The 24,274-nt window shown below is 51.3% G+C and overlaps 9 protein-coding genes across 9 annotated transcripts, besides 1 other annotated feature; 4 read left to right on the forward strand and 5 right to left on the reverse strand.

Annotated features, from left to right (window-relative positions):
- Positions 1 to 24,274: part of a sequence feature (contig 1.129 1..627835(1)) that runs on past the window's edge.
- Positions 319 to 5,108, reverse strand: ANIA_07600 (sulfite reductase (NADPH) subunit beta; the record flags this gene model as incomplete). Its single annotated transcript, XM_675777.1, has 4 exons — positions 319 to 345; positions 399 to 4,787; positions 4,838 to 4,977; positions 5,078 to 5,108. 4 exons carry the CDS (start codon positions 5,106 to 5,108, stop codon positions 319 to 321), a joined length of 4,587 nt encoding a protein of 1,528 aa, XP_680869.1.
- On the reverse strand, positions 6,080 to 7,200 carry ANIA_07601 (inositol phosphorylceramide synthase regulatory subunit KEI1; the record flags this gene model as incomplete). Its single annotated transcript, XM_675778.1, has 2 exons — positions 6,080 to 7,069; positions 7,159 to 7,200. 2 exons carry the CDS (start codon positions 7,198 to 7,200, stop codon positions 6,080 to 6,082), a joined length of 1,032 nt encoding a protein of 343 aa, XP_680870.1.
- On the reverse strand, positions 8,175 to 9,217 carry ANIA_07602 (Rab family GTPase rabC; the record flags this gene model as incomplete). Its single annotated transcript, XM_050612033.1, has 5 exons — positions 9,078 to 9,217; positions 8,998 to 9,023; positions 8,848 to 8,936; positions 8,384 to 8,750; positions 8,175 to 8,194 (listed from the first exon to the last, which is right to left on the reverse strand). Exons 1-5 carry the CDS (start codon positions 9,128 to 9,130, stop codon positions 8,175 to 8,177), a joined length of 555 nt encoding a protein of 184 aa, XP_050467994.1. The 5' UTR covers positions 9,131 to 9,217.
- ANIA_07603 (H(+)-transporting V0 sector ATPase subunit c'') lies at positions 9,584 to 10,565 on the forward strand. Its single transcript, XM_675780.2, has 5 exons — positions 9,584 to 9,675; positions 9,726 to 9,760; positions 9,816 to 9,907; positions 9,962 to 10,270; positions 10,324 to 10,565. The coding sequence occupies exons 1-5, from the start codon at positions 9,618 to 9,620 to the stop codon at positions 10,430 to 10,432; spliced, it is 603 nt and encodes a 200-aa protein (XP_680872.1). The 5' UTR covers positions 9,584 to 9,617; the 3' UTR covers positions 10,433 to 10,565.
- On the reverse strand, positions 11,727 to 15,216 carry ANIA_07604 (DDHD family phospholipase). Its single transcript, XM_675781.2, has 4 exons — positions 13,970 to 15,216; positions 12,643 to 13,921; positions 12,451 to 12,588; positions 11,727 to 12,401 (listed from the first exon to the last, which is right to left on the reverse strand). Exons 1-4 carry the CDS (start codon positions 14,975 to 14,977, stop codon positions 11,944 to 11,946), a joined length of 2,883 nt encoding a protein of 960 aa, XP_680873.2. The 5' UTR covers positions 14,978 to 15,216; the 3' UTR covers positions 11,727 to 11,943.
- On the reverse strand, positions 15,544 to 16,848 carry ANIA_07605 (uncharacterized protein; the record flags this gene model as incomplete). The annotated part of the gene is made up of 3 exons (XM_675782.1): positions 15,544 to 16,155; positions 16,203 to 16,764; positions 16,805 to 16,848. 3 exons carry the CDS (start codon positions 16,846 to 16,848, stop codon positions 15,544 to 15,546), a joined length of 1,218 nt encoding a protein of 405 aa, XP_680874.1.
- ANIA_10952 (putative FAD monooxygenase) lies at positions 18,758 to 20,784 on the forward strand (the record flags this gene model as incomplete). Its single annotated transcript, XM_050612034.1, has 3 exons — positions 18,758 to 19,414; positions 19,472 to 19,765; positions 19,825 to 20,784. The coding sequence occupies 3 exons, from the start codon at positions 18,758 to 18,760 to the stop codon at positions 20,782 to 20,784; spliced, it is 1,911 nt and encodes a 636-aa protein (XP_050467995.1).
- On the forward strand, positions 21,077 to 21,934 carry ANIA_10965 (CXXC motif containing zinc binding protein; the record flags this gene model as incomplete). Its single annotated transcript, XM_050612035.1, has 5 exons — positions 21,077 to 21,149; positions 21,283 to 21,397; positions 21,476 to 21,541; positions 21,609 to 21,734; positions 21,791 to 21,934. Exons 1-5 carry the CDS (start codon positions 21,115 to 21,117, stop codon positions 21,932 to 21,934), a joined length of 486 nt encoding a protein of 161 aa, XP_050467996.1. The 5' UTR covers positions 21,077 to 21,114.
- Positions 22,215 to 23,236, forward strand: ANIA_10966 (small nuclear ribonucleoprotein F). Its single transcript, XM_050612036.1, has 4 exons — positions 22,215 to 22,355; positions 22,428 to 22,465; positions 22,539 to 22,694; positions 22,763 to 23,236. The coding sequence occupies exons 1-4, from the start codon at positions 22,350 to 22,352 to the stop codon at positions 22,827 to 22,829; spliced, it is 267 nt and encodes an 88-aa protein (XP_050467997.1). The 5' UTR covers positions 22,215 to 22,349; the 3' UTR covers positions 22,830 to 23,236.

Consider the following 24,274-nt stretch of genomic DNA (forward strand, 5'->3'; position numbering starts at 1 on the left):
TCAGAAAGTCCAGCTGCGATGTTCTTGTTCAGCTCGATACTCGGGATGACCAGAAAGAACTGGGCTCCTCGGTGAAGATATGAAAGTATGAATTGGACAGCCAAACATTATACAAGATCATAATAATGACTGGAGAATTTTGGAAAATCATGGTATACCGGTATCCAAGCAAGTCAGATCGTCACCAAAACAAATAGGGAATTCCATAATCTAAACCTGCAACAGGAACAAAGAACAAACATAGCAATCGTGAGGACATGCAGAAATAAATGAGACAAGAGCCGTAACTGTATTTTAACAAGCGAGCAGTTCGTTCGTTTACTCCTCGTCTTCCTCCTCAGCAACCTAGAGACATCATTAGCACGTGAAGGGAACCGAACTCAAAGAATTAGACTTACCCCCTCGTGGAAGTTGCGACCATCAGTGGTCTCCTTGATGACGCCAGCACGGATCAACCAATCGCCAAAGCGCTCGGGCTCCTCGCCGTCAGTGTTGCGCTCAAGGGCGTAGCGCTTGAGCAGCGGCTTCATGATGTCGAGGATTTCGTCCTCCTTGATTGAGGAGCGGTACAGCTTGTTCAGACGCTGTCCATGGTAGCCACCACCCAAGTACATGTTGTAGGCACCGTACGCTTTACCGACGAAAGCGACCTCAGCGAGCCAGGGACGGGCGCAACCGTTGGGGCAACCGGTCATACGCATGACGATGCTGTCGCGAGCAAGACCAACCTCCTCGAGAGTGGACTCGAGCTTGGTGATCAGGACGGGGAGGTAGCGCTCAGATTCGGCCATGGCCAGACCGCAGGTAGGGAAGGCGACACACGCGGAGGAGGACAGACGGAGACCGCTGAAGGAGGTGTTGTCGAGCTTGTATTTGGCCATCAGCTCTTTGATGGCAGGCAAATCCTCATCCTTGATGTTGGACAAGATCAAATGCTGGTTGCCGGTAAGGCGGAACTCTCCCTTGTCCAGAGAAGCGAGCTCGCGGAGACCGGTGCGCATGCGGAAGTCAGCGGTGTCCTCAATACGGCCGTTCTCAATGAAGAAGGTAAAGTGGTTGAGACCGTTCTCGTCCTTTTGCCAGCCGAAGGTGTCGACATTGGAAGCGAACTTGAAGGGACGAGGTTCGGCGAAGCGGAGACCATCAGGAAGAAGAGCCTCGACCTTCTCCTTGTACGCCTCGACGCCCATATCGTCAATGGTGTACTTGAGACGGGCGTGCTTCCGGTTCTTGCGGTCACCATAGTCACGCTGAACAAGCATAATCTTCTCGCAAACGATGTGGGCTTGATCAGCGGGCACGTAACCAAACATGCGACCAGTCTGGGGGTACGTCTTCTTGTTGTTGTGGGTGGTACCCATACCACCACCAGCGAGGATATTGAAACCTTCCAGGTGTCCATCGGCACCCTTGATGGCAATGAGACCAATATCGTGAGCGTATACGTCGGTATCATTGTGAGGAGGAATTGCAATGGTAATCTTGAACTTGCGAGGGAGATAGGTAGGACCGTACAAGGGCTCCTGGTCAACAACAGCATCCCCAGCGACCTGGACCTTCTTGTCATTCTCATCCTGGAGCCAGATCTCGTGATAGGCAGTGGTGGCAGGGAGCAAATGGTCGCTAATCTTCTTGGACACGGCGTGCACTTCACGATGGTAGTAGGAGAGCTCAGGCAGCGAACTGCACATGACATTACGGTTGACATCACCACAGGCAGCAATAGTCGTCATCAGAGCCTTGTTGATCGCACGCATAGCTCCACGAAGATTGCGCTTAACGACACCGTGGAACTGGAAGGTCTGACGGGTGGTGAGCTTCATGGTCTCGTTACCATAAGCGCTGCTGATGGCATCCATCTGCAGCCACTGAGAGGGAGTAGCAACACCACCAGGGAGACGGCAACGAATCATGAAGCTGTAGGCAGGCTCAAGGCCCTGAGCCTTGCGCTCATCACGAACATCACGATCGTCTTGCATGTAAGTACCGTGGAACTTGGTCAACTGCTGGTCGCTAGCAGAGATAGCACCAGTGCTCTCGTCGAGCAGGCCCTCAGCAATAGTACCACGGAGGTAGTTGGACTGGATCTTGATATCTTCGTTTGTAAGGGGAGCAGGCTCCTCAGGGAGACCCTCAACCTTGTCAACACCCAGTGCTTGCCAGATGCGGGGTTCCCACTCGGAGTAACCGGTCTGAAAAGCGTCGGGATCCTGATCATCGCCGAGACCAATGTCTGTAAGCTTGCGTCCACCGAGGAAAGCGATGCGAGCATCAAGGTCCTTAGCGGGCTTGTTGTAGTAGATCTTGTCTTCCTTGCGAGGCCAGTAGTGGCTGTCTCCGAGACCGAAGACGGAGTAGTTGATGGTGGACAGGTCGAGGTCACCAGTGTTCTTCACGTACTCCCACAAGGCACGGCCGTTCTGTGGGAATTCTCCCTGGCCTGCGGTACTGGTGATGAAGACGACGTTCTCCTCGGTGGGCAAGTCCTCAAATGGGTAGTCCTCCATGGCCATGACCAAGGTCTTGAGCCCACGGGCACGTCCACGGTTACCCAGTCGCTTGGCCAGTGTCGCGGCGTTGCCACCGTCAGACGCGAAGAGGATAGTCAAAGGAGCACCAAAGAGACCTTCGAGCAGCTTCTCATAGGAGTCCTTGGCCTTGCGCTTCTGGATAGCGCGGACCTCCGTACCGTAAGACTCGGAGAGGACAGAGGAGAACTTGGGCTGGCGGTTCATTAGTTGGGTAAGCTGGTTGTCCCGGCGGAGGAACTCCTCCAACTCGCGCTTGACACGCTCAGAGTCCAGAGCGAACTTAGGCTCGCCCTTGTCCTCGTTGGCGGGGTTCCAGCGATAGAGCGGCCAGTAACCGAGGTCAACAGCCTTCTTGGTTTCCTGAAGAACAGTGAGGGCGGAGTCGTTCTCCTGGTTGTACGGTAGGTAAGCGACTACGATGGACGGGCCCTTGAACTGCTCAGCCTCTGCCATGGCCTGGAGAACCTGGGTGTAAGAGCTGTAGACAGCAACGGAAGCGACATAAGCGTTGCCAAAGTTCATAGCATAGAGACCGATGTCCTTCTTTCTGCGGGTAGGGTCTGCTGCGGAGCGCTCAGAGTAAGGCTGAGAGTCAATGACGAGCATGTTGACGTCCGCTCCAGAAGCAAGAACGTGGTGAACACCAGAGTTACCAAGATCATAAGCCCAGGCGTCGGAACCAATGAGCCACTGGGATTCACTGTAGAACAGCTTCTTAGTCTGCAGCAGCTGCTTTGAAAGCGCAGAGCCGTCGTTGCTGAGACGAGCAATGACATCTGGCGCCAACCTGTTGGCCTTTGTAGCGTCAGTCGCATTCAAAGCCCAGTCGGCAAGCCATTTGGAAACGACGTCAGTTGCAAAGCTGTTGGACTTGGAAGCCGCCTCAACCTCACGGATGAAGCGCTGGCGGTGTTCCTTTCTAGCAATCAGAGAACCGAAACCGTACTCAGGGCTGGCCGCAATGGTGGAAGAAATTCCGGCGTTGTTCGAGCTAAGCTGGTTCGCAAGGTATAACCGCTCACCGAAAAGCTGGTTCAGGATTTTCAGATAGGCGTTCTCAATACGGGGCTGCTCGAGGGGGGTCTGGAGAGTAGGAACGTTGGAACTGCCGATTTCAAGACTCTGGATAGGAGAAGGAGAGCTGAGGTTTTGGATGATTCCACGAAGAGCCTGGACAGCAGTGGAAGGCTCGACGTAGCCGAGTCTGTAGCCCACAATTTGCGGGCTGCGTCCTCCAACAGCGGCCGGAGTCAGGCTGGAAAGGAGGTCCATGAAGGAAGGGCCCCATCTGGTGGTCTTCCGGACCTGCTCAAGAACCGCGATCTTCTCAATCGAACGGGGAATCGAGTTCGCAATCTCGGCACCAACCCAGGGACGGTACAGACGAGCGGTGATCAATCCGATGTTCGTGAGCTCAGCGGGAACATCCTCCTTGCTGAGAACGTCGACGAAGACGCCGGTAGAGCCAAAGACGAAGATAGCCGACTTGGCATCAGAGGGCCCAGTGTATTCGATGGCGCGATAGTTACGGCCGGTGATTTCAGACAACGCTTTCCATATTTGACTGGCCCAACTGAAGATATCGGTGGCACTGACTGGTCGCACGGAGCCATCCACAGTAGTTGCAGCGGAGCTAGTTGCGCGGCTGTCAACGCTGCTATCACGCTCTGAAGATCCAACCGATGAGTTGGCAACGCTACGGCTGGACGGCGTCTGAGAGGGCTGAGTAGGGGTGGCTGTTTCCTCAACCTGGGCAGCCGTAGAGCTTTCCACGGTCTCATCAGAGACTGTCGCAACACGTCCTGTCTCAGCGTAAAGAGTGTCGACACCATGTCCCTCGGAATGAGAGACAGCGCTTCGGCTCAGGTCCAGAATAGACTTTAGAGTCTGTGCGTCCTCCTGCTCGATGGCGTCGTCGTTTGCCGAGTTTGCGGGGTCGAAGAAGTGAATGACACCCTTGCCCGACTTGCGAGCCAAAGCATGAGCGGTCAACGCAATATCCTGGGCCTCCTGCAATGTCTCAGAGTGCAAGAATGTGAAACCGCATTGCCGGATGGAACTGATGGCGGAGTAGTCTGGGAAAGGGTAGGGTTCCAATGCAACGTGAATGACGACGGGAGAGTTCGCGAGACGGTACAGGTGGGGGATCGAGGTGAGGAGTGTAGACGAGCTGGTAACAGCGGACACTACTTTGCCAGATTGTAGAGGGTGGAAGGCAGAGAGGAAAGGGTCCTCGTTGTATCGGACGGAGACGACCTGCTAGCAAGATTAGAACCCATTAGAACCCAGCGTCCCAGAGTACTGACATCTGGAACTCCTTCCGGCACGACGCTACGGGCACCGGCAGCCTTCAAACTCTTCAGGGTTTTTGTGAACCAAGAATCGGACTGGAGAGACGGCTGGACGGAGAGGACGACCTCGCTGGCCTGGTAGGCGATTCTTGCCACTGGATAGAATTAGCGAATGAATCCAAGCAGATACCACGAGCGACATGAACAGCAATCATGATTCTATGTGTCGAAAATCTGCCACCAGGGGAGTCGTACCGGCCTCTCCAGCGGATGTCACAGGAGCCATATTGGCGATTGCCGCACTGCGGGACGTCACAGACAGTGGGATGGTGTAGAGTCAAATAGATTGGATATCACCGCAAACGGTGACTCCTGGAAAAAAATCAGGTCAATGGGGAAGGAGTGATTGAAAAGAAGGAGAAGACAAAACCGCCGGCGTCTAATGATATTTTTTTATGGCTGGCTGTTTTTTCTCCTCACTGCTCGTCGACTCCAACTTCAGTGTAGTCCGCAGGGACTTTTTGAGTATTTCTCCGCCATCGGGATTTGATCAGCGAATCACTGATTGGTGTGAGATCACGACATCGATGCAAACACCTTTACGTCTTCAAGACAAACATACCTGATTGGGCAAAGTGCGGGGTTCCCGTGACTCGGCCCTGAGCACGCCAGCCGACTGCGGGCAGATAGACGGGTAAAGCACGGCTTTCCCACCGGAAGAATGAAGTTTCGAATTTGGATATTTATTCCGCACAAAGAAATAACGTCCAAATGATGCAATTTAAGATACAAGCTATGTCATGGCCATAACGGACAATGTAGATCCATTCCAACGCCGTACAAAAGAAATCAAACCCGTATCAAGTCATATCCATGTACATGTCCTAGACTCCAGGACCTTGGGGCCCAGAGGGTCCCCAGCAACCGACTTAGGTTGTTATTTGATACTGAGATGTTAGCTCTGCCCAAGGCAAACCCCTATGAATCCCAAACGCCTCCACCTTCCGAGCGCAGTGGGTGTGAATAGCAAACGGCAAATATCTGTCGAAAGCTCTCTTAACACACAACGGATGCCCGACTGATGATCGAGTATGTATATCGTCACGGCATATAAAACCAAAAGCGCATACCAAGTATGCAGTGTAGGTAGCATGAAATTGCTGAAACGCGAGAGTGATGTTTTCTGTCGTCGGCGGCTTCCTATCCAAGCAATTCGTGTCCTCTGGTGAGCGGGAACTGGACGGGATGGGCAATAGTCTACCTAGCCTCATCCCAATCCTGCACCTTGACAGTCAGCCCTGGGCTTGGGAGCGGATCCCGCGCCGGTTGCTGCAAAGAGGCCGCTTGAACGGCGGCTTGAGAAGGCTTAGGCGGTCCAGTTCCTGATCGCCGCCTTCGCTCCCGTTCAAGGGCGCCTGGAAGTTCGCTACCATGCCCGCTGGGGCGGAATCGATGGCTCATATTCACCCAATCCCCGTTTCCATCTTCCTCTTCTCCAAGCCAGTAGTTTCTACCGACGCTAATCATGGCGCGACCCAGCTTCCCTTGCCATCCTTGGCCTTCAGGGCTGTATGGTGAGAATGGCTCGCGGTCAATGTCGGCGACACTCGCCATGCTGGCGATAGAAGTGTTTCGGCTGTGGGTGGGTAGTTGCGTGTGACGAGGCATAGCAACGTACAATCGAAGAGCCTGGCGGGCAAACGCTAACATAACAAAGACAAAATACAGTCGGATGGTCCACAGCACACAAATAAAGAAAATGCTCTGAAAGCTTTCAGGCTGAGTTACGGCGTTGCCAAATTGGTCTGTGCGCTTCGCACTATATGACGCAGAGGCGGCTGTCCTGACTGTATCGTACTCGGAGCCGGTGAATCCAGCAGTCTGACCGATCGTGTCGCTACCGGGGCCAGATGCCTTCCTATTGTCGTCGTCCGTGTGCTGAGCGATAACCAAAAACCAGGTCACACCGAATGCAGCAGTGTAAGCAGCGTTGATGGCGCTGTCGAAAACATAGAGCCAGGCGAGCGCAAGACATTGCAACGGAGATTGCTTTCGGATATGGGGGAAGAGTAGTACTGTGCTGGCAAGCGCGATGAGGGAGTAGAGGTACATCGACAGCTGAACGGGCGAGAGGTGGTATCCGGTCAGCAGGGCGAGCAAGCCGTAGAGGCCGCTGATTTTATTAAGAAGGAGTGATAATGTGATCAGCGAAGCGCCTGTTTGCAGGCTCATAACGTAAAGGAAGGTCTATTGTTGCGAGCATCCCCGTCGCCGGGGAAATAATCCGTTAGCGACCGATCCCACTCATGGTGATAGACGAAGAAACACCAGCTTACCTGCGGCCGCGGAATGCGGAGAAAGCGAGAAGAAAACCCCATCTTGATATCGCCAGTTGGGATATCGAAAGATCGGGTTCAGAGTAGCTGGAATAAAAGGACAGCGAGGCGAAGAGCAGCAGCAGGACAATGAAAGAAGAGAGCTGGGGGAAGAAAAATAGGCTGAAGTCCTCAGCCCAATGCCCAGCGCTTAGTCTGACCCAGGGGCGGCGTTCCGAAGCCTCCGTCCCGGCAGATCGTTGCCCTTTTATTTCGTCATCACGTTCTGCACTCTGCATGAATCAAGGACTATTGGTAATTTCCTAAGCAGCTCCCTGTAAATGCTGATGTATAAGGGGCTGGAAGTATTTGTGACAAATGCCTTACGTCTCATCTCGTCCAGGACTCGATTTCTTGGGAGCCGAAGCATTTCCGTCGTATTCGTTTCCGCAATGGGTAGTTGAGCTCAACGCATCGCCTCACCATAGTGGGTCGGTAGTCGCACCAAGCCACCTGACTTTGTTTACATGGAGTGATCTAAGGAGATGTAGGAAGCTTTATTTTATTATCACTCCGGAATCGACCTTGCAGGCTGTGAGGACGACCAGGATGTCTATTGACAACCAACCTGCGTAACTGGATACGATATATGGATATTAAACGTGCCCAGTAGCTGACTGGAAACATCTAAGCTAGACCAGCTCTTTTGAGAGGGACAGGAGATTCTACTGCCGTATAGAATGATGCTGCCTGCTGTCCTGGTAGCGGGGCATATAAATAAATGTGGACATAATACAAAAGGTGGCTGGGCAGGAATTGGTACAAGAAGGTCCAGCAAATAAAGCAGCCAAGCCACCAACAAAGACCACTTGTGAAGTAAGAGATGCCGAGTACAAGCAGAACGCCCTCCAACAAGCCTTAACAACGACGGTAAGAGTAAAAGATCATTCGGAAAACAGCATTGATCTAGGCTCGCTAGACAAACTCATGAGCAAGGAAAATGTACATCTTAAGAATGGCAGATATTATGAACAGCCTCAATCATTATCATTGAGATCTGGGTTGGTCGTGCTACCACGCTGGCAAAGCCAGGAATATCAGCAAGCGCATCCGTCGTTACTAGTCGTTTCTTTGGGTTGGATATTAACGTCAATCACTGTACAGCAGTCAGTAGACAGGTCAAAGATGATTATTAAGGAGTAGAACGAACTCTGGCTTTCCCCCCTGTTGGCTTCCCCTTCCATACCGGGCAGTGCTTGAGCTATCCGCCTGAACAACTGCTTGACATTATGGCCAACCTTCGCACTAGTTTCGATAAACATCAGGCCGTTCTTCTTGGCCTCTTCTTCACCCTGCGCTGTGGTAACTTCTCGCTTATCGCTCAGGTCGGTCTTGTTGCCAACAAGTACGATAATAACATCGTTTCCACGCTCACCGCGCACATCGTCGATCCATTTCCGAGTGTTTTGGAAGGATTTCGCATTTGAGATATCGTAGACAACCACTGCTACGCTGGAGTCACGGATGTAGGAAGGGATCAGGGACCGGAACCGCTCCTGCCCGGCGGTGTCCCAAAGTTGGAGTCGAACTGTGCGGTCTTCAAGATACATCGTCTACAACACCAGATGTTAGCATTTCCATGGAGCGCAATCGCCATAATGCTCTGGATGAGCCAGCTAATTGTCCTTAAGCTGAGCGAGTTCTACTAACCTTCGACAAGAAGTCAATTCCAATTGTGGCCTGGTATGTGTTGTCGAACGAATCATACATGAATCTGGTGATCAAAGACGTCTTTCCCACTGTAATATAGCATTAGAAATCGTGCGCCTGTTTGTGAATGCAAACTGAGTGTATGCGCACCGCTTTGTTCGCCGAGGAAGACGAGCCTAGTTCGAGTCAGCATAAAGTCAAACACAACCAGCCTTGCCAAGTTAACGCACTTGAATTTCTTTAACGGGTTCGAATACGACCCGGCCGTTGATGCTGAAGCCATGGGGACAAGAGGTCAAATGTAAAGTCAGGGGAGGTCGGGCGGTGGAGGCACGAAATAGGAGACGGAGTATTTAAGCACAAGGTAAGGTCATAGAAAAGTGGTGAAGAAAGAAAAGGGGAGAAGAAGTTAAAACAAGGGAGCCTGAAAAAGGCTGCGACCAGGCCAGCGGCGTGCGATGTATCTGGGAGGTCGATTGGAAGAGGATGTTCTAGTCCATGGGACGGTCTGGGGAACCAGTATGATACGTAGCGACGGGCCATGGCCCGTGGTTGCTGTCGCCGCCCCCCACGGATAAATGCGGCCCGACCTTACCTGTGGGCTGCGAGTTGTGCTAGGTTGTTGCTTTCCAGCTCAGCCCGGTTCAGAGACCAGAGCTCCGCCAAACTGCTGTCTATCTACGTTATCCGACTCTTCCTCGCGCGCTCGAGACCTTACTTCTTGACTTGATATCCTCCAGCTTTCCTGGTCTGCTAAGTTGGGGGTCATCATGGGTCTCTCTTATCCGTTTGGTTTCGCAACCGTGTCACTGCTGGTGATCGGAGGCTGTAAGTAGCTGCTAAGACACTCTGGCAGCATCCGCTAATGAAGTCTGCAGATATGCTCTTTCATGGAGAGGGCGAACAATTCAATGTACGATGCCTGTTTCGACCCTAAACCTCCGATAACATTCCGCTAACCCGGTCAGGTTGGCCAATTTCTCGAATCCGTGTCTCCGTATGTCTGGGCGAATATTGGTATTGCAATGTGCATTGGACTATCAGTAGTGGGCGCTGCATGGTATGATATGACTCAATAAACGGCGAGGTCGAGGTTTCTGACGACCATCTCCAGGGGTATCTTCCTGACCGGCTCATCGATTGTCGGTGGAGGTGTCAAGGCTCCCCGAATCCGAACCAAGAACCTGATTTCGATCATTTTCTGCGAAGTCGTCGCTATCTACGGTGTTATTATGGCTATTGTCTTCTCCTCGAAGCTCAACCTCGCAACCGGCGACGAAATTCATTCACCCAGCAGTTACTACACCGGCTATGCGCTTTTCTGGGGAGGAATCACTGTTGGCGCCTGCAACCTGATTTGCGGTATCTCCGTTGGTATAAACGGTAGCGGTGCTGCTCTGGCCGACGCCGCTGATCCCAGCTTGTTAGTTCCGCCTCTTCTTGCATTTCCGGTGGGCAGCGACTAATGTTTTACAGGTTCGTTAAGATTCTTGTCGTCGAAATCTTTAGCTCTGTCCTGGGCTTGTTTGGTCTTATCGTCGGTCTCTTGGTCCAGGGCAAGGCCACCGAGTTTGGAGCCGCGTAAGGCAGACTTCTCTGCGAGAAGCGTCTTGATTGACCAAGACAATCCCATTTGTACGAATTCTACTGATCTCATTTCTTGGCTTCAATTTGTCCTTTATATAGCGCATTGAGGCGTTGGGTCCGATTCGGCTATTGAGTATTCTCTGCGCGATCCAGGTACAGGCAGTCAGTCTTATGGTCTGCCATCATGAACCCGACGGACACGACATGGCATGGTGTACAGTACAGGCGCTGGAATAATGGACGTCCTATCTATACCATAGAGTGAATGATTTGCATTTCCAACATATTTCTTCCACCTTCTTCACAAAGCCGCAGGTAACGCCTTCTTCACAAAAATGGCCTCTGCAGTTGTACACACTACTCCGTTCCTATCTCTCACAATCCCTTCAATAAACACCTTCCTCCCCTCAACCTTCTCCACCCTTGCCGACGCAACAACGACGGTCCCGCTCTCATCCTCAGGTATGAGAACGGGCCTTTTATATCCCAGACTCAACCTCGCCGTAAACATTCCCAAGCCCTCATCCAATTTCGCAGCCGCAACCAGGTTCCCGCATACTTCGTCCATAACCGTTGCCAGGAACCCACCGTGCGCGATTCCTGTTTGCCCCGTGATGCCACGGCCAACACGTAAAAGAAGATGGCCTTCTATCTTTGCTTCTGCCTCTGAGACTTGGGTCTGTTTTGTTTTTGACCTGCCAGTGAGGAAGACCGTCTGTATGACGGCGGTACCGCTGTGGCTTGTTATGCGAAAGAATGGGTTCACGTGGACTTCTTGCTTCTCCTTTGAGGTTGTTGGACCTATGCTACTCGAAATTAAATTGCCATTGAGGTTGAGACCGGAATTTGGGTCGCCGAGTGCGTGGACGGTATAAGAAGGATCTCTGAGGATGGAATTTGCGAGGGGATTTTCTAGGAATGGCTCCAGCGTTTGCATTTTCGTTATATTAAACGATCTAGTGGGCTTTATCGCGTTGAATGTTATATCCGGTATAAGTATGTGTCTTTGCGTGGATAAAGGTAATGGATGCGGGGAGTATACCGGTATACTTGTGATGGCGAAAATATACTGAGGATGAAGTTAAATATGAACAAGGCTCAGGTGAAATTAGGACTCGAAATTATAGAAGAACGACCATCAATTTCAAGCATACAAATACCCATTTCTGTGTAAATTAGGTGTAGAGGCAGGGTACCTTGAAATATTTTAGTAGGTTGTTGATTTCCCCTCGCTTCGAGATCTATGCCGACGGCCGCGGTAGCCGAGGCATCGCAGGAGCCGCAAAGAAATGATATCAAGTATTGCTATTATCCTAGCAAATGGTTTCTATGATGATATAGATTTGGAAGTAGATGTGATATAAGTGTAGAAAGCAAGAAGAAAACAAAAAGCAAACGAGATCAATGAGTAGGGTATCTATGTGTCATCGTGTAGTTCTCCAATCACCTCGAGCAACATTCCAACAAAACCTAACTTCTTCAGAGCACCGCATTCGCCTACGGAGAATATCACCCTTTATGGTACTTCCATCCCTTCTTCTTCTCCGCCCTCAATGCCGGCAAGACTGCGTCGCGACTCTGCTTCCGAGCGATCTCTATAACGAGGAATCGCACGAAGTCCGTGAGCGTCCAGTAGCTGCTATGCGCGCTAAGCATGTTGAGGTATTGAATATTCAAGGCACCACCGCCTCCAGTCAGGAAGTAGTCAACTTGGCCGTTATCGTTCAGCAGGAGCATTCGTTTTTCGGCTATCTCCTCGCGTGTGAAATCGTGTGTTTCCATTTCCACGTTTGATGGTAGCTTTGCTATTACGGAGGGACGCTCGGGCACAGACGCTGTGGAGCTGCTCCAGCGGAAGGCACTGCCGAAGGAGCGCCAGAATGTGGATGTTGAGCCTGGGATCATGGCGGGTTTTAGTGAATTGGCGAGATCACTGTCGACTGCGGCGTTCACACGATACGCGATGGCTAGAGAGTTAGTGAGAATGAGTATGGGATATAATTCCAATCGACATACGGTCTGTGGTATGCATTATGTTGTACAAATTGTCCACGGCCAAGCAGCCGTATGTGTCTGCCTCGCCTGCTACTCCGCACAGCCGGTCGTCTCCCTCAGAGCCTGGCTTATCACGTCCTTTTCTGGGAGAAAGGTTCGCTATCATAGGATGAGTATCAGCAATTAACGGTTCTGAGAGTGAGCATATCATACCTTTATTGATAAATAGGAACAAGCCCACTGGACTTCCGCAGATGAAGAGGTTCTTCGTGTCAAACTCGAATATGTCTGGGTGGATGGAGGTATTGGAGAAGTCAAAATCCGGAATTTTGGTCGGCTGGTGACTGAGGATGTCTACTGCCATTGCGCTCCCAAGTGAGTGCGCAACCAAATGGACGCGGCCATTTTGTTGGAAACCAGGGTTGTTCTTGCACCACAGACGAAATACCCGATTAGCCTCTTTTACGACGGCCTGGATCATCTTCGGTTTGTGGTGTGATAGGTAATAAGGAATGTCGAGGATGACGTCGCTGATTAGGGACCGGACAGCTGGTATTGTCTCTGGGGTGATATCCTTTAAACTGAAATGATTCGCAGCAGGGTCGTCTGTAACCTGAGCTTCGAGATTGGAGTCCTCCAAGGACAGAGTTGACCGCCAGTTTATAGGGAGTACCATGATTCCACTGTGGCCCTCGCGCACATGTGGCCATACTTCTTCACTATTTAGTTCCACATTGACCTGACGTCGAAAGGCGTTGATGGCATGGGTGAAGTGGAAGCTCTCCATGCGCTCCGAGAGCTTCTGCCCAATGCCATGTATGACAAAGACTAAGTCAGTTGGCGTAGGTCTCGCTTCCTCCATGGCGCAGGCATAGCAGATCTCGCCGGCTCGGCTCGGCCTCATTGTTTTGTCTTGAGCTCTGCGAAGGTAGTTTCGAACATCCACAGGGCTAGGCTTGGACGGGTGCAATCGCTCCCACTGTTTGCGGCTAAAACCGCGGACGACAGGTATACCAATTTGGCGTCCTTTTCTTATGGCACTAAGCGGTCTCCTTCCTCTCGATACTGAAGGCAGCAGACTAGGGCGAAGGATCTGTGCGTTCGTTCCATCGGCATACACGACGCTCGAGTTCATGTAAGGCTTGACAGCCGCAGCATGTGCACCTGAGCTACCGGAGGCCCAGAAGTCAACATAGTCTGCCGACTCCGAACCATGACCTTCGACCTCTCGAATGTTAGCATCTATGCTCGAGGAGATGCTATCCTTGGGCCATAACCGATGCACGATCTTTAATTCAGCATCAGCTCCGTTCTCCACACAGCTGTTCAGTTCGTCTTGCCACGTCTGGGTCCAGGGTTTCAGATAGATATATCCCTCTTCTAATCGATTGGCGAGTTCGGTCTCTACCGGTAACATTGTATTCTTGTAAAACCAGGTTGCGCGGAGAACATTTGATATATCGTGTAGTGGACTCCAGTAAATCGGTTTCATCTACGAGTTATAAGTATACAGATGATCATATAGGTTAGTAAAAAGTACCTTTAAATTTGGCAATTCGACTAGGTGAAGTCGAGACACGCCGACCGGGATTTTCGCGGAGGGCTCCTCGTCTTCTGAATCGACATCAGTATGCTCCGTAGAGTGGTCTCGCACTTCCTCCTGATAAGTGCTAGTTCTGAGCCCAGAAGGCTTCGACGCTGTGTAGGTCTGGCTCGCAGTTTGCTCCTGAAGACTCTGAGTTCCATCTCTCACCGAAATGGAGTCAATGGAATGAGACAAAGGGCTGGACGGCTGGGTAACAGGAACCCTGATGAAAGGTGATCCACTGATGCTGCCGTCGCGAGAGTGATGACCAAGTGAACCTACGCTTCCAGGGTCAAAACCTGAATCATCTCCCGACTCCCCGATCTTTCGCCGGAAACTCTTTGCGTTGCCAACCGGAGAGAGTTCTCTTTTCCGATACGCTGCGCTGCTTGTCGAGAAGCTACCCCCCATGCTGCTGTTCGGTGCTGACTGATCACTCGACTGTTTCAATTCACTACCCTGATACTCCCCGCTGCCGAAATCATCATTATACCGAGACGCTAGTCTTTGCGGCAAGGCTTGCATATGAGAATCGGAAGAAGTGCCAGCGCCACGGTTTCGTCGACGACCAGTTCTCCCCAGGCTGTCTGCTTGGCCATCTGCAGTTCCCGCACGCTCTTTCCCAGGAACGGCTATCCCGGCGTTTATTTCTAACGCATCTGCTCCGAAACCTTTCCGCTTCCTGGTCGCCTTGAGGTTCTGTACGCGTATCGATAACCAAGCTGCTTCTAGCGAGATATTGTCTCTAACGGAAAACGGCTGCGGCGGTACCCGCTCGTCGAAAGACTGGCCACTGGACGGAGGTGGTAGTGAGCTGAGAGGATCGTCTATCGGCAGAGATGAGACGTAGAAGAATTGAGGACGAGGTCGTGGCGGCTGGGTGAGAGAGTGCCAGGTAGAGGGGTCTGGATCGTCGCCAGCGAGGAGGCACGTCGGTCCGTAAGTATGTAGAGGGCCAGCCATTATTAATATTCGGAGCGGTTTTGAAAACAAACAACGGAAAGCGAAGAGAACAGCGGCTGACGCAGGTTAGTCAAACACCACACTCATCCTTACTAGCAGAGCTCGAAGCTTTGGCTGGAGTCTGTCCTAATGAGGACCAGATGACCTTTTGCAAGGGATGACATCAAGAGGCAGCGGCCACGAACTTAAAGATAATGCGAGACTTGATTTATTGTTTCTACCACATAACTGAGGGATACTTGCCGGTGAAACTCGGAGAAAATGGAGTTCGAAATTCTGAAGCCTGAGAAAGTTGTTGTCTCGTACCTTTAGCGATCGGCCCGGCAGCCTATGACGTCGACCGCGTGTGTCCCAACCAACAAGGGTCTTCCTCTACCACTAAGTCTCACCGACATCTCTGTCTACGTTATGAGGCTACAACCGATTAGAGAGAGATCTGGGAACCTCAAGGCGAAAAGGCGACTGCTTCAGTCGAAAATGAGAAAAGGCCAAGGTAACCAGGAGTGCCAATAATCTACAAGATCTGCTAATAGTACATGTTTTCGTGTTAATACAAGGAAGAATCCTCAGTGCGATGAATAGCTCGTCCTCGGCGAAATAGCCCGCCCACCTTCAGCAAGGTATCTCCGCGCGCGCTGCTCCTTCATCCAAATCAAAGTCCGCATCTGCAGCTCCTCAAATGCGAGAAAAGTGGCGATTGGTGCGCCCAGCATATCCAGAAGTTTCTGGATGTCATGTATGTGCTTACGGATGACACTGTCCGGGGCACAGAAGGTTCGAACGCTCATTTCCTTGACAATTGCCTTCCAGCTGTGCAGATTCGAGTGCAGAGCTATGGGATTGGTTGAACTTTCTCCGTTAAAGTGCAGGGTTCGAATGTTGGATAGTATCAGCTGACGCTGAGTGGCTTGGTCGTACTGGAACTCCACTACGCCCGGCCGATTCTTGGATCCCCAGAACTTGTTTATCCTCTTGATAGATTCCTCTGAAATACGGCCGCCGGCGTACTCCTGCATAAGGAACTGGTTGGCGCTGACGCAGATCATCATCTCCATTTCTGAATATAGCTTCGACTGTGCTGCTGCATCTAGGGAGACAGAAACGGTTGACGTTGGCATGATTTTTGACTGATGGGTCATTTGGAAGGCGAGTGGATGTGCTTTGGCCATATCAGAGGCCTAACAAAGTCAGCATCTTGTCAGTTAAGGTCAGGCAGCGGACTCACGATCCCTTCGACGTGTTGTTTGAACTTCTTCCCGAGACCTATCAGACTCTTGTACTTTGGCAGCTTTGGCAGCGGTGCCTCCAAGTCGGCCGTGCAGCCAAGCCAGCCCTTGTTACCGAACAGCTGCTTGTGCGAAGACCTCACGGAGCCAAAGGTATGGTCGACTGAGTCAACAAGCTCACTGTCGTCGAGGCACTCTCGTACAGGGGACAATGGCCTCTTTGGGTAATCATCCTCGTCCACAATCGCGACCTGGCTTGACTCGAGCTCGTGGTGTTCGTCGTAGATGGGGTTGTACTGGCCGCCGCTATGAAAGGTCACTTTGGGACTGCGAGGCAGCGGAGCATGTATATGCGTTCGGAACGGGGGAGATGTTGCCATATCGATGGATGAAGAAGGAAAGTCTGAACCGGAAATGAGTGAAGGAAGCGAGGAGGAGCTCGACAAGCCGTCTGTGCTTAGCGAGAGGTCCGATGCGTCGCGAGGATCATCCCAGAAGGTCCTGTATTCCTCATAGAATGGGTTGAGCTTGGCGATATCCTCATAGGTCATGCCCCTGCTTCTGATTAGCATCGATAAGGGCAGCCTAGGGCTGGACTTACTCAAGATCAAGCATGATGGGGACTTCGCAAGTCTCGGAGGACATCTTGCTGTGATACGCGCTTGGTAGTAAGCGTTGATGGTAGGAAACTGTTCACTGACGTTCAGAGACTGTAGACACAGGACAAAAAAACGGGCTGGAGCAGAGAAGATGAGATCTCGAGGACGAGTCTACAGGGGGGCTTATCTACAGCAATCTTCATCTTCTCTGTGAAGCTATTATTACCCAATCGAGTACGTATTGGTGGTTAAGATAATTCACAGTCTATTCAGAACAATGGGTGGTTAGGCAGTCATTGGAAACTGTGATTGTATAGCACTGCTACCTATTGATGAGTTCTGTATTGTGGCAGTATATTGGGTGGTGCCGTGAATATGCGGGTGCAGAGAAAAATAGTCCAGAATGATGAGCTCTTCTATTGCCTGACCTCGTTATTAAGACAACAATAGGACAAGGCAGGCACCCGCTCATTATTGTTCTTTGTCAATTGTTTTCGAGCCTCATTTCTATCTTTTGTGAAGTCAATGGCTCTATTTCGTCAATCGCTACTAACACAGGCATTCATAGCCTATTGTCCTCCGAACTGAATGGGTACAGTATCCGGAAACCAACACCCTATTCTCTTCTGGACACTTTCAAGTTGACTATGCAGCTACTCTGAATGAGCTCGATACCCAGGCCGCCAGGCCGCCAGGCCGTCAGGCCGTCAGGCAGTCACTCGGCATGCCGTAAGGCAAGAAAGGGTCTATGATGCTAAGGTACGATCTACCGACTACGCCAAGCGCAAATCCCACCAGGACATACTCAAGAACGTTGACTGTTGATCTACAGGCCGTGGATAATCTCTGGGTCTTATCTCGGGAGAGAGAGTGACGCTGGTTGATTCTTGTGAGAGCACGGTCCATTACAGAGAAGCCGAAGTTGAGTGCCTGCGGAATGGAGATTAGCACTGCTAGGAAAAATGTACCTTAATGTAGAGACCGGTGACAGCCACGGACATCAAAGCGGCTCCACCATAGCTTGTTAAGGATGGGGAAACAGCACGGTAGTCTGGGTGCCGGGAAATTTGACGAAATGAGGCTATACAATGTCAACCCAGAAACCTCGGAACTTTGAATGTATGCAATATTCCTGCTAGTTTTTTTTTTTTTTTTTTTTTTTTTTTTTTTTGGTTGGTGAGAGCACTTGAATGCTGAATGCAGATGGAGGATCGAAAGATTAGCGGCGTAGCTGAATATCTCGTCTTTGCGGTCCTCTGAAAAAAAAAAAAGAAAAAAACTTGTAACGGTAGTGGTTGCATACGGTTGAATCATGAGAGTGGCTTATTGGAAATCTGGTATGGTGGAATTAAACTGGCAGAGGCATCGGCAGCCTTGCGCTCACAGCCAATCGTGGTCAGCGAACGCTGTTAGCGGTACTCAGGAAATCCCGGGCTGGCTGCCGATGAGGGAGTCACGTGGGATCTCTCCACTTGCCGAGCTGCTAGCCGCCTCGATCCTCGCCCTTTTGGAGGCCCGGAAAATGCACCGGCATTGGCTTTGGCTCCCCGCAAACCCCCCAGTCCAGTTCGTGCTGACCCTCGAGCCTTCAGCCTGCCCAAGCTCCGACTCTCCGAGTGGTCCCCCCACCACTGCTGTTTGCTCTCTGGTTCAGCCTACTGGACTTGTCCGTCTCTTCAGTGTCCCCACGATCCAGCCGAGATGACTGCCGTTGTGGCTCTCCGTTGTGCATTAACAGCGCAACTGGGTTGCTTCCTCCAGTCTCGCCATAATTATTATATATGAGCCCTTCAGCCCGTCTGCAAAATGACCACTATCACCACCATTCCTCCTCTATTATCTCGTTCCGTGCATTCCGGTAGTGCTAAAAGGTACATACCTGTTTTCCTATTCAAGCACTGCGAGGTCTGGATCTGGGCGATCATTTCATCAAATCTTCGGCTGTCTGCACCATAATGACGACCGATAGTTACCCCAAGAAGTATGACATTGTCATCGTGGGCGCTGGCCCCGTTGGCATCCTCCTCTCACTTTGCATGTCCCGTTGGGGTTACAAGGTGAAGCATATCGACAACCGCCCCGTGCCGACCGCGACTGGCCGCGCCGATGGCATCCAGCCCCGTTCAACCGAGATCCTGCGCAACCTGGGCCTCAAGCGCAAGATCATGGCCTACGACCCGGCCAAGGTGTACGACGTCTCTTTCTGGGACCCGCGCCCTGACGGATCGGGTATCATGCGGACCGGAAACTGGCCCAGCTGCCCTCGTTTCATCGACACGCGATATCCGTTCACTACCCTTGTACACCAGGGTAAGATTGAGACCGTTTTCTTGGACGAGATCAAGAAGGCCGGAACGACCGTCGAGAGACCGTGGACCATTATTGGTTTCAAGAACGATGGTTTGGATGCCACCTACCCGGTCCAGGTCCAGCTCAAGTGCTTGGATACAAACGTCGTTGAAACCGTCCGCGCCAAGTACCTGTTCAGTGGTGAGGGTGCGCGCAGTTTCGTGCGCGAGCAGCTAGGTATCCAGATCCGCCACAAGGATCCCATCTCGTACGTCTGGGGTGTTATGGACGGTGTTGTCAGAACCGATTTCCCCGATATCCAGGTACGAATGTCCTCCCTAAATCTCTCTCAACCATGCCTAATCGAGCACTGTTTTTAGACCAAGTGTACCATCCACTCAGATGCTGGCTCCATCATGGTCATCCCCCGTGAAGATGATATGGTTCGTCTCTACGTGCAGATTGCTTCCTCATCCGACCCCGACTTCAACCCCCGAAAGACCGCTACTGCGGAGGAGGTTCAGAACGTCGCGAAGAAGATTCTCAAGCCATACTACATAGAGTGGGATCGTGTGGAGTGGTACTCAGTGTACCCCATTGGACAGGGTATTTCTGAGAAGTATACGTTGGATGAGCGTGTTTTCATGGGAGGCGATGCCTGCCACACACACAGCGTAAGTTTGCACCCGCTTTATAGTCATGACAGTGGCGTGGTTGGCTAATTTTCGTTCAGCCCAAAGCTGGTCAGGGTATGAACACCGCGTTCCACGATGCTCTCAACATGGCTTGGAAGCTCCATGCCGTTGAGTCCGGTCTGGCTCAGCGCTCCATCCTGAGCACATATGAGACTGAGCGAAAGAACATTGCTGAGACACTCCTTGACTTTGACAACAAATACGCTGCTCTATTTTCCAAGCGCCGCCCCAATGCGGGTGAGGTCGGCGAGGCCGCTACCGCAGAGACCGGCCGGAGTGCGGAAGAGGATCCTTTCGTCAAGACATTCAAGGACTCCTGCGAGTTCACAAGTGGATACGGTGTTGCCTATCTGCCCAACATCTTCAACTGGGATCCTTCTCACCCTGCGAAGTCTCCATTGTTTGACGTCCCTGGCATCAACTTGGTTACTGGCAAGGCTTTCACGCCGTCCACGGTCACTCGCCTGGCGGATTCCAACTTTGTCCACCTTGAACAGGAGATTCCCGCGAATGGCGCGTTCCGCATCTTCATCTTCGCCGGTAGACAGTCCAGGAGCAAGAAGGCTATTGCCGACTTCGCTGCCAACCTTGAAAAGGAACGATCCTTCCTCTCTGCATACCGCCGATCCGACATTGGCGAGATCTCCTTCTTTGAGCGACATAACCCTCACTCTAAGCTTTTCACTCTCTGCCTGATCTATGCTGAGAAGAAGAACGACATCGATATGGACTCAATTCCCCAGATCCTCCGTGACTACCGCTACCACATCTACTCAGATGATATCCCCGACGTGCGCGTCCCGAACGCCACTTATGCTGCCCACGAGAAGCTCGGATTCGACCCAGAGAAGGGTGGTGTTGTTGTTACTCGTCCTGACAGCCACATTGCTTGCACTGTGCAGCTGGCCGAGGGTAGCGGCACAGTGGATGCTCTCAACGCCTACTTCGGTTCCTTCTCCACGAAGCCCTTGGGCCAGGAGCAAGCTAGCCGTCTGTAGCCAGCTCGGCGTCGAGAAACCAGCTGTATCATGTAAATATTCTTTGATGGTTGTGTTGAGTACTTATGACTAGCATTATTAGCGTTCTTTGTATATACCAGAATTCAAAATTCTTGAAGGTCAAGGTACCGTAACTCAATTAACGACATGCCGTAGTTAATAATTGTAGATGGGTGCTGTGTCCTGTGCTCTCTGAAAGGCCGCAGTACAGAGTACAACCTGAACGGGCCCGGCCGAAAAGCTTCATCTTTGCCCCGCTCGGAACTTCAACCACCATTTTCACCACTTAACTAACATCACCAACTTCTGAGAAACAGCCTATTCCATAAAATGCTTTCCCTCATTCTCACGGCAGAGCTCACAGGGTAAGTCAAAGTCCAAGCCATCAGAAAATCTGATAATGTTGCAACCAGTTGGTTTGCATTAAAAAGCGTTTTTCGACCTTGGTCCATGGCGTTTGTTTCCTCGCACCGTCAACCAACCACTAATAAGAAACAGCGTCACAGACTTGCGCCCTCAAGATACCGAGGAGGCGCCTTATTACTATACTTTCAAGGTGCAATGCACCTCCTGTCGCGAAACGCACCCCAACTGGGTGAGCTTCAACCGCTTTGTACGTCACCATCGCTTTAGAAAGCCTCCCCCCCCCCTCCAAAACTGTTCATATCAAAAGTGTTAACAGAGTACCCAGGAACAACATGAGATTCCTGGAAGTCGCGGCGAGGCAAACTTCGTCTGGAAATGCAAGCTTTGCCAGGTATGGAACTACGCAGTCGAGGCTGGGTACCTTGGTCGGTCGTGACTAACCTGATTTATGGGGACAGAGGACCCATTCTGCGTCCGTACTAGCTGGACCAAATGCTTATGCTGCCGGCGATGACAAGCGCAAAGGCCAAAAGATTATTGACCTTGAGTGTCGCGGGCTGGAGTTTACAGAGTTTAAGCCTGATGTTTGTTTTACCTCTCGACATTGCTTATATGACGATGCGAAGCTAATGCGCTGCAGGGAGAATGGGAAGCTGTGGGTGTAGAGTCTTCTACGCCGTTCAAAGGAATTGATCTTTCGGAGGGCGAGTGGTATGACTATGATGAGAAGGCTGGGGATGAGGTTGCGATCAAGGAGATCAAGTGGGAGCTTGGAAGGGCGTGAGTATAGTCTCAGATGATAAAATGAGATTAATGGCATGGAGTGTGTAGCATTCGAACTTGCTTAGTAGGTAATGTATGAAACGATAAGATAATATCATAAGCCTGAAGCTTTGTGCTTTCTCAAAGCCATGTAGGATGCCTGGGGAATGAGGCAGAATCAAGATCAAGGCGGTGATTCCGCGCTTGCCCTTATTGGGCGATGGGGAACCGTGTCGAGCTTCAGCACATTTTCCGGCTAGACAAGGACCTCAGTAATTGAGCAAACTCCTGTTTTATTATTACAAGACGCATTTCTCAGCAGATCACATCCGCGGAGAAAACTTGACTGCTGAGTATTGCTCTTTTGAACGGCTGGCCATAACCTCCACCAAACACCCCTGATTCCGGACTCCGCAAGCGGCTCAGAGCCTTCCACGATGAGTGTTTGTCTCCCTGCTGCTCGATACATTTCCATTACTCTTTATCTTGACTATGTGCTGACGCTCATTTCAAAGCTTCAACCCGTAAACCCCCGCCCTTTCCTCCAAGCTAGGTACGCCGATTTATTCCTATCCGCAACCCGCCCGTCAGGCTACTGGTCAACCGCATCTAACTCAACTCTCTAGGGTCGGAACCGAAGTCATCGTTCGCCTAAAATGGGGCCAAACAGAGTATAAGGGACGATTGGAGAGCATTGATTCATACATGAATGTGCTGCTTAGAGACACAGAAGAATTCATTGATGGAAAGCCTACGGGGACTCTAGGTCTCGTGCTTATACGGTGCGTTGGTTACTTTGGTCTATCCTTACGGTTGCCCCAGCGCGACTGACATTGACTTTGAAATATAGGTGTAACAATATCCTCTGGATGGGATCGGCGGAGAACGTTGAGATGACGGACCTGGGATTACGATAGGAGGATTTCAAGCGTTTTATACCATACCAATCTTTTCGTTTCGGTCGCCTACTGTGTATGCGGGATAAGGATAGGAAAAGGATAGGATGATGGACGGCTCGGACCAGTTCACCTACCTCAGCACACGGTTTTCGGCCAGTTTTTCGGTCCGTGGCGTACGTGTTACATTCGGCAGCTTTAAATAATACTGGTTTTTGGTCCGGACTGTGAACTGTGCATGCAGAAAATAAGGGGACTATGCCATGGTTGTGTGAGCGAGAATGAGCGGCTCGCTGTTACTGCGTTGCTTTACCAGGTGTTGGAAAACACAGCGCCAGTACACCCTGTTGACTGAGATTTTGATAATGTTCCATACAAAAATAGCCGTGTATTTCAATAGATGCGGTGGAAATCTACCCTTGTCCTATGAAAATAACACTTTCGCGAACGTAGGCTAGGTACTGCTCAAATGGATAAGGTAGGCGATGCCATCGACAGCTACCCCACTCTCATCCCATCGACAACCGTCATGACTATCACAGCAACTATGACTGTATCATACCATAACTATATCGTTTAACCCTCAGGACCACGAACCGCAGTAATGACTTCTACAAATACTCCATCCGATGATGACTACTTCAACCTGGGCTCTTACCACCGCGCAGTAAGCACAACCAACGCGCATGCGCAGGCATGGTTCAACCGCGGTCTCATCTGGACTTACGCCTTTAACCACGAAGAAGCAGCAACATGCTTCCAGACCGCCGTCAGCCACGATCCGAACTGCGCAATGGCATACTGGGGTCTTGCATACGCACTGGGCCCGAATTATAATAAGCCATGGCAGTTCTTTGATAAGGTAGAACTGGAACACACAGTGCGGAGAACACACCAAGCAGCTCGCGACGCAAAGAGGCACGCCATCACCGCAAAAGACGTAGAATCAGCCCTCATTGATGCAGTACAGCTTCGGTATCCAGAGGAAAAGCCGGGAGAGGACTGTACGGCGTGGAACCAGGGATATGCCGGAGCCATGCGCGATGTGTACGTGCGGTTCCCAGATGATCTTGACGTTGCAGCTCTCTACGCAGATTCGCTCATGAATCTGACGCCTTGGGAACTATGGGATCTACGGACGGGACAGCCAGCGCCAAGAGCTCGAACGCTTGAGATTAAAGATATCCTTGACAAGGCACTTGCTAGACCTGGTGGGTTAGAGCATCCCGGTCTTTTGCATCTGTACATCCACCTCATGGAAATGTCTGGCGCGCCTGAGAAGGCGTTGATAGTAGCAGATCATCTTCGAGGTCTGGTTCCCGACGCAGGGCATCTAAACCACATGCCCACGCATCTTGATATCCTATGCGGTGAGTACCGACGGGCGATAGCTTCGAATTCAGAGGCGATTGAGTCCGACAAACGGTTTGTGAAGAGAGCGCGTAGGAGTCAATTTTTACACTTTA

Source organism: Aspergillus nidulans, chromosome IV, assembly GCF_000011425.1.
Source record: "Aspergillus nidulans FGSC A4 chromosome IV".
Taxonomy (NCBI): Eukaryota; Fungi; Ascomycota; class Eurotiomycetes; order Eurotiales; family Aspergillaceae; genus Aspergillus; species Aspergillus nidulans.